The sequence below is a fragment of the Oratosquilla oratoria genome, chromosome 26, assembly GCF_046742065.1.
Source record: "Oratosquilla oratoria isolate Oo_2021 chromosome 26, ASM4674206v1, whole genome shotgun sequence".
Classification (NCBI taxonomy): domain Eukaryota; kingdom Metazoa; phylum Arthropoda; class Malacostraca; order Stomatopoda; family Squillidae; genus Oratosquilla; species Oratosquilla oratoria.
The window spans coordinates 11,592,436-11,607,939 of record NC_134802.1 but is presented as its reverse complement, the minus strand read 5'-3'; the positions used below and the strand labels follow the sequence as shown (position 1 = coordinate 11,607,939).

Below are 15,504 nucleotides of genomic sequence, written 5' to 3'. Positions count from 1 at the left end.
GATGCCACGCGCAATAAAAGAGAAGTCTCTGCAGAGTCGGGAAGTTCCAGAAACGACTATTTACACATGCAGGGCCTCGGAGGTGAGTTAGAGACTTTGACAACCCGGGGTTTGTCCTCTTTTGTTTTGTCCCATTTAGGATGGGTCCGGCGTAGTCACTCTGCATGTGTACTGGATAGGGAGAAAGGAAGTCAGCAGCCTAGTACCTACCTCACAAACATGCATTCCCCAGTCGGTGAGCTTTCGGCCCTCGCAGGGAGTAGTGACCTCGCGGTATACATCCCCACTTGACTGGGTTCAGACATGTAGCTTGGAAGGCACCAAGATACTACAACCTTCCACAAGTATTAGAGAAAGATGGTGAAAACGGAGAGTAGGGTAGCAAATATGAAGGATAGGGATAGGGGAATTCACAAAGGAAAAGGGTGAGGGACCCCCTATCTATTCACTACCCCCAAAAACCTCATCCTAAAACAACTGTCATAGGGCGACAAATCCTACGAATATTCCAGTCCATAATCAGTGCCAAGCTAGGGTCGTCAACAAAAAGAGTTTTGGCTCAGTTTTCGTCTGGTAGCTCGGGGCTGACCTCTCCAGTATGGTTGCACCTGGCTGGCACAGCTCAGCCCGTCCTTACTACACGGAAGCCCCCCCCCCCCCACTACATCAGAGTACTGGGCCTCGGGGGGGGGGGTGTCAACCTGGGAAAAAAAAGGGGAAATATAACCGACTTTCACCAGCTATGTTTTATTCATCACTTTACATGGAAAGAGAAGGCGTTTTCAACTACATAACCAAAGGTAGAAGGCTGTTTCAGCAATTTGCAGTAGACAATTTCGTGAAGGTTGAATCTAACAAATTGTCGTTTCTGGAACTTCATCAGAATCAAATACTCAAAGAGAGGGCGGACATATTGAACGTTACGAACAAGAATGACATTGGACAAAGAGTCGTGTTGCCTCCCACCTTTGTTGGTGGACCTCGATACATGAAGCAACGACAACAAGACGCTCACGCATACGTCTCTTATTATGGCTCTCCAGACTATTTCATAACTTTTACTATGAATCCAAATTAGAGTGAGTTACGCGAGGGGATGAACAAAACAGTATCCACTGAAACAAAATCGTGTGGCCGCCCCGATTTAGTAAGTAGGATATTCAAGTTGAAAGTTGATAGCCTTATAGAAGATTTGACACACAAACATATTTTTGGTCGTGTTAAAGCATATCTGTATAGCATAGAGTGGCAAAAACGTGGACTTCCTCACGTGCACGTATTGTTGTGGATGGAAGAACGCGTAACCGCGGATATAGTTTCTCAATTGATCTCAGCAGAAATTCCCGACAAGGAAAAAGAACCAAGACTTTACGATGTTGTCACAAAGTGTATGATTCATGGGCCATGTAAAGGCTACGATGAATCACACCTTTGTTGTCAGGGCAAACATTCGAGAGCACAAAAATGTGGAAAAGGTTTCCCTAAGACTTGCAGAAATGATTAATTGTTTGGAAACAATGGATACATAGAATACAAAAGAAGATCGGTTGGAGAAGGAGGCAATTCTTTCGAAATAAAAATTAAAGGTGAGAAAAAAACTATAGACAATTCATGGGTGGTGCCATACAACGCGTATTTGTGTTTGAAGTATGCTCATATAAACGTTGAATGCTTAAACTCAATCAAATGCATCGCTTACGTTACTAAATACGTGAACAAGGGTTGCGATCGCATTCTTTTCACTAAAACGTCCGACAACGGAGATGTAAACGAGGTTGAAAATGATCAAGAAGCAAGATTTGTAAATGCTAACGAAGCTACTTGGAAAATATTCAAATTCGATATTCATAAAAATTATCCTCCTGTGACAACACTTGATTTACATTTGGAAGGAGAAAATGAGGTGTTTTACAATGATAACACGTCAGAAGAAGAGATGAAGAAGAAAACGAATAAAGACACGCAGTTGACTGCGTTTTTCAAATTGTGTTCAAATAATAGCTTCGCTGCCGATCTACACTACCACGAGGTGCCGCGCCATTTCATTTACAACGCCAACACTTTAAGTTGGGAAGAACGAAAAGGCCGTACCTTCTCGCTGGGGCGTATTCGTGCGGTGACCACCAAGACAGTAGAGTTGTATTACTTGAAGCCCCTGCTTACCGCACAATTGACGGTAAAATGTATCCCTCTAATAGAGAAGCTGTCAAAGCTTTGGGTCTCTTAGCTGATGAAGAAACATGGAAAAATACAATTTTGGAGATAATCAACCACACGAACGATAGGAAACAACTTCGAGAGACATATGCAAGCATGTTTGTATTTTCGGATCTTGAAGATCAATCAGGGATCTGGGAAGAAACCAAAGATTTGTTCGCCAGTGACTATCTGCACATCAACAACTTAACTGAATACAACGATGAAATATATTTGGACGCATTAGACGACATTAAAAAACACGTGTAGAATTGTGGAGGGGGAAGCATCACTGAATATGGGTTGCCTCCTTCGAGGGGCAGGGAAAAGACTTCAAATGTCGTTCGAAGAGAGAGGTCTTATAACAAAGAAAAGTTGAAGGAGGAAGTTGCACAGAAAGAATTACTTTTGAACGATAAACAAAAACAAGTGTACGATGCAGTGATGTACCGAGTGCATTTTGGACATCGGTACAAGAACAATGGAATCTTTGTGAATGCTGCAGGGGGCACTGGTAAATCCTTCGTTTTGAACATGTTGTTGGACTCGGTACGTTCTCAGAGCAAGATAGCTTTGGCGGTAGCCTCTTCGGGTATTGCAGCTACAGTTCTTAAGGGAGGAAGAACTGCTCATAACATATTCAAGATTCCGCTAATGGAATATAACGAAGTCAGGTCATGTAGCATTAAGAAAAACTCAGAACTTGCAAAGTTATTAGAATTAACATCTTTGATCGTGTGGGATGAGATAGTGATGGCAAATAAAAACACGTTGACCGCACTTGATATTACGTTACGAGATGTTCTCGAGAACGAAAAGTTTATGGGAGGTAAGGTGTTTGTTTGCGCAGGGGATTTCAGACAAATTCTCCCTGTTATCCGAGGTGGTGGAAAGAACGAGGAACTCGAACATTGCATCAAGTCAAGTTATATGTTGAACGATCTGACAAAGTTAGAGTTGACAGAAAATGTACGTCTGAAGAAGGATGACACAAAAAACATTCTATTTGCTTAGAAATTATTACAATTGGGATCTCAAAGTGAGGGTCCCGTTGAATTCGACGAAGACTTTGGTGTAAGAGTTAAATCTCGCCAAGAGTTGGTTGATAAAGTTTATGATGACATAGAAAATAACCACCTGAACGCGTCGTATTTTGAAAAACGAGCTATAGTATCACCTACGAATGATGATGTCGACAACATCAATCAGATGATTCACGAGAAACTAAAAGAGAAGGAAGTCGTTGACAATAGTGTTGATGTTGCAGTCGAAGAAGGAACGGATATACAGACTTCAGTTTTCAACGCCATGACAAGCCCATCCCTTCCGCCTCATCAGCTTAGGGTAAAGGTAGGGAGTGTGCTAATGATCATTCGAAACATTTGCCCACCAAAGCTATGCAACGGGACAAGAATCATAGTGACAAACTTGAAAAAGAATGTTAGTCGGGAAAATATTAGGTGGAAGTTACCGCGGAGAGCAAGTGATGATACCTAGAATCATGTTAGAGGCTCAAGATACTCCAGTTCATTTCAAGCGTAAGCAATTTCCGGTCAAACTAAGCCATGCTATGACGATAAATAAGAGTCAAGGACAAACGTTTGAACGTTGCGGGCTACTTCTGGATTCAGTACAGTGTTTCGCTCACGGACAACTGTACGTGGCGTGTTCAAGAGTAACGAGCTGGGATTCGTTATTTCATTATACCGGCTGGCACAATGTAAATGGAGAATATAAAATAAGGCCTGCGAATAACTGTGTATATAAAGAACTTTTTGTTGAGGCTACGCCCAGTCCTCAAGTAGAACCACCGGCCGTCGTTGCTAGCGGTGAAACTTCTGCGATCGCCGAAGAACCAGAGTTTGGAATCAGAGAAATCCCAAAGAAAATTTATAACATCTCAGAAGACGCCGTAAAGATGATTCTCCCAGACTTTGTTTTCAATGATGACAAGGATAACGACCCAGATGAAAGCGATTCCGAAACTGTTACTTTGAAGAAAGAAATGAAGGACATCATATCAGTACTCAAAAAATTAACTAAAAACCAGGAAAAGTTCATCGAGATCAAGGATGTTGTCAAGCGGCAAAGCGACGATGAAGACAGTACCCCGTCTCCACCACGGAAAAAGATAAAAGTTAATGATTGTATTGTAGTCGCTGATGAGAAATAAAAAAACAATATAATTCAAGTCTTTTATTTTCATGCAAAGTGGGCGTAGCCCAGGGCGCGCAGCAGGCCAGGCCCCCCAAATATGCAGCAATGATATAGTCTCAAGAGAGAGAATACCCCGTCTCCACCACGGAAAAAGACAAAAGTTAATGATAGTATTGTAGTCGCTGATGAGAAATAAAAAAACAATATAATTCAAGTGTTTTATTTTCATGCAAAGTGGGCGTAGCCCAGGGAGCGCAGCGCCCGCGCCGCAGGCCAAGCCCCCCGGCTGTAAAAAAAAAAAAAAAAAAAAAAAAAAAATCGCCAACCCTGGTGTCCACTAACCTCATACAATAATACCTGTTAAGTTCGGCTAAAATTGGCATTTCAAAGCATAACAGTGCCTTACAAATAGTTTCTTATTTCACTATAAAAATTTATATTAACTTATACTGCATTGAATAAGTCAATAGTTGATATATTTGTCCTATATACAATGTTAGGTTTCTAGTTTTGATATATTTGTCCAATATAAAATGTTAGGTTACAAAGAAAGCAATGGCCTCCGCTAGCGGACCCAGGGATCTGGGTGCGCACGTCCTGTGTAATAGTAGTCCTTGAAATATATATATATACAGTCGAACCTTGAAAGCCCGGACTAATTGGGGGAAGGGTTGTCCGGTCATGCCAAATGTCCGGTCATCGAAAATATTGCCCTAACAACCGTATATTTTCATAGCGGTATACGTATAGGTAATGTATATGGCATAGAAACACATAAGAATAATACTCTAACACTGTAATAATAACAATACTGTGATAATAATGCTACAATACCAAAAACTCTGTAGTAATAACTGTCATACAGGCATGTAAATGTACTGTATATACAGTGTACTGTACTGTATTTTTTATTACGTGCACTGTAAATATCGGAAGGTATGCACGCGGGACCAAGATCTAAGAATATAAGGTCTAACCACTTCCGACCGAATTTCGAGGGAGTTGGCGCAGCGGGCCCGTGAACGTCACCTGGCTGTTCAAAGTGGGGTTAGCGGGTCCTATAGCTGTCAGTTGAAGCTGGTCCGTCGTTCGAAAATGACGTCGCCTTCGCTCGCACTGCTCCACGCAATTAGTTATATTCTGACAAATATTATATAAAATATATATATATAAAATATTATAGTTCCTGTCTATAAACATGAATATATAATATATATGATGTATAATATATATATATAATATATAAAATATTATAGTTCCTGTCTTCCTTGGCGTTTCACAGTTTTCTTCAGTGTATCACAAAGAGAAAATGGACTCAGCCAATTGACGTCAGAAGCTGCGCAGAAGAATGTAAACGGTCTGACCTGTATATTTAGACCTTGCGCGGGACAGTGGTGCCGGCCAGGGTTGCCGAGTTTTCTACACTGCCGTGTAGAATGGGAGTGTTGCCATACATTTTTCTCAGGCGTGTGCAGACTTTCATAGCAAGATATACTTGTCAAACTTTGACAAAATGGTGGTTCTAGTTTTTTTTTTTATTCTTGAATGTATATAAGGTCCCCATGCCCTAACATATTCAGTAAGATATAAAAATTATTATTATTATTTTTATATATTATCATTGCTAAAAGAAAGCTGAAACTTTAGCGTAGAATTTTTTTCTACACGGTAAAAGCGTATCTTTTGGGGTATAATATTTTATAAGTACCGTATTTTTCGGACCATAAGGGGCACCCGTAATTTGCTATTCCTCGTCCTTACATAAGGGGCACCTGGTCTCGTCATCGGATAATCATGCATATGTGAGTGCTTTCAGAACTGAACATTTTCGTTGTTGAATGAGAAAAATCGGTTGGGATTTAGCAAAATTACAAAAATAAATGATATATATATTTTTTTTTTTTTTGGTCAGTGAAATCAGACCACCTCCATGGACGATCTGCCCTGCCAATACCCCTAAAAAACAACATAAACACGTTACGGGAATTGTGGGGAATTAAACCAACATTAGCAGTTTTATTCCCGGAATTCTCTATTCACTTAAAAACACAGGATTGCAAATGAAGGTAATTTTTTAGTTTCGACCATGGGCGTAATGTAGTAATAGAAAATTAATTATTAATGTTTTAAATTATAATATATCAACGTAATATGCAATTTTGTGAACGGAATTAAAAAACAAAAAAGGTGCTTAAACAGATTTCGTAAGTAACGAAGTCGTGTCGGACGAATGGTACGCCATGTTTATGATAGATGCCGACGTCGAAGAAATGAAAGGATGATAAATTCGTCTAACCTAACCTAACCTGTGTTTAATAAATCATTACCTGCAAATTAAATGTCATCCGGATCGTCCTCGTTGTCGTCGTCGTGAGAGACGTTGGCGGGCTTTTCAACCACTCTCTCACCTTGCGGGGTATACAAAGTTCTTGCAGCTTGAAGGAATGCATGTATCTCCTCTCCATAACATTCCTTCAAGAAAATTTACCTGGCGAGGTACTGTCGGAAGTACCGAGACAAGATGGCGTCCCGATCCTATGCTACCGACTTCGTTCATTAGCATATTTGCTTGTAGCAAGGCATTTTTTTATTTTCATTTCCGCCCACAAAATTGCATATTACGTTGATACATTTTAATTTACAAAATTAATCATTAATTTAATTTTTTTATTGCTATATTGCGCCCATGGTCGAAACTAAAAGAATACCCAAATGACTACAGTCTGAGCGGAGCGAGACTAGACCAATGCAAAATGGCTGTCTGTGTTGTGGACGCTATCATGTCATAGCCATGATAGCGTGAATGAATGCGGTGACATGGACTCGAAAACTGTCGAAATTTTCGCAATTTTCTTGTCAAGATACATGCATCTTGGTTATAACTTGGTTGTAACTTTTGCTAGGACTATGCATTGTTGCCGTCGGCAGGCTAGCTACGAAACGTGTCAAAATTTTACGTCACTGTCCGAGGCATTTTTTTTTTTTTTTTTTTGCACTGAAGCCACACATAAGGCGCACCTCACGATAAGGCGCACCACCCGATTTTGGCCGATTTTAAGAATTTTCCCCGCGCCTTATAGTAAAAAAAAATACGGTAACACAATTACCAATAAAAGTCATATTTTGATGTACCATTTATTATTTGATAACTAGTTCTGTGATTTTTAAACAAAAGTTTGAGTTTTTGAACGTTTTTAACAGCCCGCTGGTATGTAGAAAAACTTTCCTCATGTCCTTGTGCAGTTGCCACATGCCGCTATTTTACTACGTTTTGGTACAAAATTCTACGAAACGGCAGCTCTGGTGGCGGCTTGACTGGGCCGGGTTTGAGTACACGTGTACGGCCGTCGCTGCCACCTACCGGACAAATAGGGAACTTTGCTTGAAAATTCCGCCCTTTGTTAATTTCGACCGGTCATACGAGGGTCCGGTCATACGAGGGTCCGGGCATTCGGGGTCCGGGCTTTCGAGGTTCGACTGTATATATATGTATATATATATGTATGTATATATTTACCTAGTTGTATTTTACGGGAAGGGGAGCTACGCTCATGGTGTCCCGCCTTTGTATCTCGCAGTGTCTAGTTTGCTCTTAAATTCATGAATGGTTATTGCACACACAATTTTTTTTTTTCCAGTTTGTTCCAAGTGTCCACCATTCTATGTGGAAAACTGTTCTTCTTCCGATCTCTTCTATAACTATGTTTTTCAAGTTTCTTTCCATGTCATCTTGTGTTTCTCTTGTCCCAGTTTAACAAGTCCTCTATCTAATATTTCTGTGCCCTTCATGATTCTATAGATGGTCAATAGGTCACCTCTCTCTCTTCTTTGCTCCAGAGTCGGTAATTCCAATTTAGCCAGTCTCTCTTCATATGAGAAATTTGAAAGTGCAGGAGCCATTTTTGTGGCGGCTTCTCTGGATTCTTTCTATTTCCTTTATATTCTTTTTGGTACTGGGTGACCACAATGTCACTGCATATTTTAGTCTAGGCCTTATCAGTGTGACTAATATTTTTTAAATAATTTCTTTGTCCAAATATGTAAATGCCAATTTTATTGATCTTAGCAAGTTATAGGATTCTCCAACAATTTTGTTTATTTATCATAGGACAAGTCATTTGAGATAATTACTCCCAAATCTTTTTCAGATCCCACTTTCTTTACCACCTTATTTCCAATTTTATATTGTCACGATATTCTATTTCTACTTTTTCCAAACTCCATTATGCTGCACTTTTTAATATTGAAGTCCACTTCCCATTTCTGACTCCAGTTCCATACCTTATTCAGGTCTTCCTGTAGTGATTTGCAATCCATTTCGGTTTTTACTTTCCTTAACAATTTAGCGTCATCTGCAAAGAAGCTCATGTAACATTGCACATCATCATCCATGTCATTCACATAAATAGCAAACATTATTGGAGCCAATACAGATCCTTGTGGAAATTCACTGATCACCTCCTTCCAACCTGAATATTTTTCTCTAAGTACTACTCTCATCCTTCTACCAATCAGGAAGTCCTCCATCCATTTTAGTAGGTTCCTTTGTATCCCTTCTAAACGTTTCATTTTTTTTTTTTCTAATAATTTTTTGTGTGGTACCTTGTTAAAAGATTTTCGTAAGTCCAGGATAGTGCAATCAGCCCATCCATCCCTTTCTTGCACTATGTCTATTAGTCTTGAGTAAAAACATACTAGGTTTGTGGTACATGATCTTCCTTGTCTGAACCCAAATTGTCTTGGGTTTATTATATTGTTTTCTTCCTGGTGTTTTACCCATCTATTCTTGATCATTTTCTCACAAATTTTGGCTATCGTGCTTGTTAGTGAGACTGGTCTATAGTTAGTTAGTTCTTCCTTGTTTCCTCCTTTACATATTGGTACAATGTTAGCATTTTTCAAGTCTTTTGGTATTTTTCCTCCTTTGAGTGAGCAACTTATTATGTTATGTATTTTGTCCATTAGTCCTTCTTTACATTTTTTTAGAATCCAATTTGCAATTCTGTCTGGGCCATGCAATTTCCTGACATCAAGATTTGATAAATGTTCCATTATTTCTTTTTGTATTATTATTATCTCGCCCATGTGGGGAGATCACACTTCATTTCCTTCATCCCAATATTGTGCCTTCTCTCTAGTGAAAACAGACTTGAAGTGATTATTCATGACTTTGGCCATTTCTAGATCTTCTGTGTACACTATATTTCCTTGGCATAGTTTCACCATTTCCTGTTTATTTTTAAGTTTACCATTCACATATCTATAGAATGGTTTGGGTTGCTCTTTGTATTTTTCTATAATGTCTTTTTCATAGTTCCTTTTTTCCTCTCTTTGCACTTTTACATACTCATTTCTATAGTTTATACATATCTGCAATTTTCTATGTTTTTTATCTTTTCTCCATATTTTCCAAGCTCTGTCTCTCCTATCTTTTGCCTCACTGCATCTTCTGTTGAACCAGCATTTCATGTACAATCTCTCTAGCTTCTGTCTTGGCACGTACCTATTCACTCCTTCATTATAATTATCCATCAAGATATCCCATTTCTCTTCCACTTTTGTCTCTTTCATGTTAAAATTTGCCCAATTTGCATTCTAAAGGAATTTCTTTAGTTTTCCAAAGTCTGTTTTGTTGTACATCAATCTTCCTTTCCTATGCTTTTCATTTCTCTCCATATATATTTCTTCCTTTTGTTCAGTCTCAATAAGCGTATGGAACACTCTTTCCAAGTGGTGTCTTGTATTCAATTTTATCCATAATTTCAGTTTCTGTTGTAAATATTAAATCTAGTCTTGATGGCTCATCATTTATGTATCTGGTGTTTTCACTGACCATTGTATATTCCATGGTCATGTCCAGTAATAAATTACCCCACGAGTCCTCTCCGCCTTTCACTGTCATGTCCTCCCAACAAATTTCTCTGCAGTTAAAGTCCCCCATAATTACTAGGTTACCTCTGCCCATTACTATTTCATTTAATGAATGGCTTGTATCTTCTAGCATTTTCATATGCTCATTCTCTTTCCAAGTGCTCGTTTTTGGGGGCACATAAGTCACTACAAACTTTCTACTTTTCATGTCCTTGTCTTCAATTTTTATCATGATCAGTTCTAAATTACCTTTGCCCTCCACAATTTTTGTCACATTCACGTTTTTCTTGGCCAAGAACATGATTCCTCCTCCCTGTTTCTTGTCTCTGTTTTTAATCCAGTAATTGTATAGCCCTTGTCCAACATTGATGCACCCCTTAATTTAGTCTCCACAATCCCCATTGTGTCTGGTTTTTCTTCTAACAGGTAATCATTAAGTTCATTCAGTCCTGAAATTAATCCCTCAATGTATAGGCCACTTTTAATTTTTTCCTTTCTCCATCTTTTTTTCTGTTTTTGGTTCGCCCATTCTGATATACCATTTTCTCAGTCTCATGTCGATTACTCTCCAATAAAATTCCTTGCTTTCAGTCTCTGTTCTCTTTGAGTTTTTTTCCCTTAGCTTCATCTCTTAGTGTCTTCTCTTTTTTCTAATTCCTCAATATTCATTTCTCTTTTTATCCACATCTTATTGTCATGTTCACTCCTTGCCAACTTACCTAATTTTTCAAATAGGTCTTCTACTACCATTTGAGATCTTAGTTTTGTCTTTAGGGGTCGATTTCTTTCCTTAGAATAATGATCAATTCTATATCCATCGTCGATGTCTTTCTCTACGTCCTGGTCTCCCTCCTGAACTTCTTTTACGATTGCTATTGCTGTTTCTTTTTCTTCTTTTTCTCTCATGTACCTTGCTAGACTATGTTTTTCTTTTAGTCCATATACCACAATACATTTTTTCCTATCCACTGCGTCTCTGACCCAATTTGCCTTTACATTAATTACTTGGATAATTGTGTCTTTTGCATTTTCCTGCATTTGTTGTTGGACTATTTCTTTAAAGGCAATTTCTTTATTTTCTATGTTTTCTTTCCATTTCTTAATCTTTCGGATACTTTCCTCACCTAATTTTTCTTCAATTCTTTCAGTCATTTCTTGTATTTTGTTATTTATCTCATTTTTTAGGTTTTCACTGTTGGTAGTGTCATTAATTTTCTTCTTTTCATTTTGTATACCTATGTGTGTATTATGTCATTAGCATGAACAGAATCCTGTGGTTGTGCTGTGTCACACCCTTGTATGAAACAAGTCTCCTGTTTGTATTTTTAAGGTATGCCTTGCATGAATATGTGTTGTGTATTATTATTAATGCATGTTATAAATTGTGTTTCATAATATGTAATAATACCCATATGTTGGGGCGCGCTTTGAAAATACATTCTGTCAAATCATGCCAAGCTCAGAAATGTTACATAATTTGGCACAAAAACATGCTCTTCATTCCCATTGACTGGAAGTGTTTACACTACCTACTTTGGATTAGTTTCTGCATCCCAGAAACATAAGCACACATTCCCAGGCTATAAAAGGCCGGGCAGAGAGAGACTACCAAGAAAGAGAACCAGAGAGAGAAGACAAGAAAAGAAGCAGACACCCACAGCTCATCTGAATCTATGTAGATTTTTTTCTACATTTGTTGATTACAACAACTCAACTAAACAAGTCCTTTGGACCTTAGGTACCAAACCTGTAAATTGGCAGTCTCCACTCAAAGTGCAAAGCCTTTATTTTCCAAATTGTTTTAGATGTCTCCAGACTGCTGCTGGACTAAGTGTGACTCTACAATCTCTCTCTGTTACTTTTTGAATATGAAACATCAACAAATCTTCTACATGTTCCCAACTACCAGAAGATTCCCTTGCCAGAAGTTACTGTGCATCAGCCTCTCCTCAAACAACCCATTTATTTCTGAGACCTGAAGAGCAGACCAGACAACTTTCCGTTGATGTGACTTCTAGCAACCAGAATCAAGATTCATCTACACCATAATCAAGACTTCAATTCACCCATCTGTTCTTATGTGCTGTATACAAGTGCACACCTAGCTACTCAATCTGGTAATTGTTTATATTCCCATTTATGATTCATGAAACATGTATATGTCTAGTTTTTTATTATTCATGTATATTGCTATCTTTTCTTATTCAATGTCCATTTATGTTTATGTCTATCTTATTATTATTATTATTATTATTATTGTAAATAATTAATTTTAATGAGGAGTTTGATTATTCTGCCTGAACTCTCACTCGTCCGAATTGTGCACGGCCTTAATTTTTTTTATTTCCATAGGTGGGTCATGATAATATACAAATGTATGAAGAACTCACAGTCAGAATTAAAATGAAAACTAAGAAGAAAGTTAAACTTCTATATTTCAGCTAATAGCTATAGCCCTCTTCAGGAAAGTACAAAATACAAGAGTCGTTTGAGACTTGCTGTTAAGATGAAAGGGGGGAGGAACATGGGTATATGACAGGCAACATTCTGTGACTCCGGGCAGGGTCAGAAGGAAGAGGGGTGTGAGGTCAGAAGGGGTAGGGGTGTGAGATCAAAGGGGGAGGATTGCAGGGTTGGAAGAAACAGGGTCAGGAGGGTGAAGATTCCTAAGCAAACAACTCACAGCTAGACATGAGATCATCTCCAGAGACCATTGTCCTTTGGAGATGTTAAGGTTCATTCTTCAATTAAGGTAGATTCAACAATTTTCCTCCTATAACCACAATTAGACTTATCCCAGTCAAAGTAATGATTTTTGTTGCTAACATGTTGGAACACAGCCAAAATTTCTTGGGCATATCTAATGTTTTTTTTTGTGTTTGGATAATCTTGTATTTAGGTCCCTGCTGATTTGACCAAAGTACACTAGATCACAATCCCAACAAGGTAAGCTATAAAATCCCGGAGTTTAATTTTTGGTGGACATTGACAATTTGTTTATGTACAGTGTTGGGGTAATGATAGGCAAGTGTGAGGCAGTTCTTGGGGATTCAATTAATAGAAGGGTTGATGGAGTTACAATAAGGGAGTTTTAAAATGTCTTTGTAAGAGGGTTGTGTGGAGGGAGCTGAAATTTTATAATAGATGGCTCTAGCCTTATTGAGGGCTTGATCAAGGAACCAGGATGGATATGCCAACTTCATTAATTGATTTTTGATGAAGTCAATCTTGTGGTCCAAGAACTGAGGCCTACAAATCCTAAAAGCTCTCAGAAAAAGACTGGAGGCAACACTCTCTTTGACTTTGTTGAAATGGTTACTAAAAAAGTTGAGGTAACTACCTGAATGGATGGGTTTACTGTACACTATAAAGAATAAATTACCATAAATCTTTCTAATTAAAATGTCTAAGAATGGGATCTAGTGACCTACTAACCATTCGGTTTTGAATTTAATATTTGGGGACAATTGGTCCAACTTGTCCAGGAATACTTCAAATGCACCCCACCTGTCATCCCACACTGAGAAAATATCATTGACATAATAGTACCAAAATGTCATCTCAGGTGGTTTGATAGTGGAAAACAAAGTAGACTCAAAGTACTCCATATAAAAGTTGGCCAAAACAGGAGATAAATTAGAGCCCATACTGTAACTGAATTTCTTTCTAAACAATTGGTCCTGGAAAGAAAAGATGTTAGAAGAAGCACAGAGGCGAACCAAATCAATAATTCTGTTGATTGGAAGTGGGAATATGTCCTGAAACAGCTGCAGTCTAGATTCTAAAATTACAAGTACATCCTCAACATTAATGTTAGTGAAGAGAGGGGTTATATCAAGCCTAAGTAACCTGGCATCCTGTATTTTGACAATTTTATTTTGGAATGAAGTCAACAGAGTTATATTAATGTGAGACTTGGAAAAGTGGCCAACAAAAGGTGACACAAGATCTGAGAGCCATTTGGAAAGTTTACTGGAACAGGAGCCTCAGTTAGCAATGATAGGCCTCAATGGGATGCTCATTTATGAACTTTCAGAAGACCATAAAAATAGGGAAGCTTGGGATTTGTGACTTTTAAATTATTGATGTAATCATCCACTTAAAAATGTGGACCTTCTTATTAAATTCAATGACTGCAGTTTTGAGGGTTTTCTATTAAGCTTTACATAGGTTTCTGAGTCATTTATACATACAGTATATACATACATATACCAAAGGCTCTTTCCCCTTACAAGGGAAGCAGCCAAAAAAACAAAGGTATAAAATCCACTCCCACCCATTCCATCCCCACATACTCCACTCCTATTCACCCCCTTCCTTCCCTCTTATCTTGGCACCTCATGGATGACAGGCTATCCCTACAACTTGCCCACTGCCCTGGGTCAGAGGCAGTGTCCACAGCAAGGCCACTTCATTAAATCTGCAACCCTACCTCTCTGTCCCCTCATGCAGAAAAGGAGAAGACAGGGAGAAATCCCTTCAGGCTGCATAAATTTGTTTATCACACATACTCCCTCACCCCCCATCCCCCACCCACTCCCTCTCATGCATCACAGCATCATCCATACACAACCATTCTCCATTCACCCCTATCTTCTGTCCTTCCTCAACAGACATTCCCCTCTTTCCCAATTCCCCCTTTTACCTCATCCATTCATCTCATCCTAGGTTGCCCCCTCATGTTCACTCCTTCCACACCTCTTTTACTAGTCTTTCTTCACTCATTCTTTCCATGTGTCCAAACCATCTCAATATTCTTTCATCAACTCTATCTTCCAACTCCCTTTCCGCCCCCATTCTCCTCCTCACCTCCTCATTTCTAACTCTATCCAGCCTAGTAGCCCATATCATACTTCTCAAGCACCTCATCTCAAAAGTGTACTAAGTATGATTAAAAGAGAAAACAAAAGAAAGGAAAATGAGGATAGAAACAAAAGCAAAGAACTGAAGAAAGAGGTCAAAGAACAATTAAAAGCAGTGACCGAAAAAGTGGGAGAATCAAAGAGATGGATCTCAGTGAAATAAAAAATCAGTGGAAACAGGAATGTGAAAATAAAAAATCCCTTTCAAAGAAATAGTATAACAGCAGGTAGAACAGAATGCAAAGGAAACAGTGATTAAGGTAATCAAAGAAAAGGAGAACTGGATGAGAGACAGAGTGGATAAAAAGAAAAGAACTGAAGAAAGAGGTCAAAGAACAATTAAAAGCAGTGACCGAAAAAGTGGGAGAATCAATCAAAGAGATGGATCTCAGTGAAATAAAAAATCACTGGAAAAAGG

The 15,504-nt window shown here is 38.6% G+C and overlaps 1 protein-coding gene across 1 annotated transcript; it reads left to right on the top strand.

Moving 5' to 3' along the window:
* Positions 1 to 2,640: 2,640 nt before the first annotated feature.
* Positions 2,641 to 3,693, top strand: LOC143039266 (uncharacterized). Its single transcript, XM_076209139.1, has 2 exons — positions 2,641 to 3,146; positions 3,237 to 3,693. Exons 1-2 carry the CDS (start codon positions 2,641 to 2,643, stop codon positions 3,691 to 3,693), a joined length of 963 nt encoding a protein of 320 aa, XP_076065254.1.
* The last annotated feature ends 11,811 nt before the right edge of the window (positions 3,694 to 15,504 follow it).

Bases quoted from the DNA above. Each gene is read 5' to 3' on its own strand.
- LOC143039266 (XM_076209139.1), top strand. From the start codon at position 2,641: ATGTACCGAGTGCATTTTGGACATCGGTACAAGAACAATGGAATCTTT. The intron at 3,147-3,236 runs GTTAGAGTTGAC...GGGATCTCAAAG, and splicing joins ATGTTGAACGATCTGACAAA to TGAGGGTCCCGTTGAATTCG.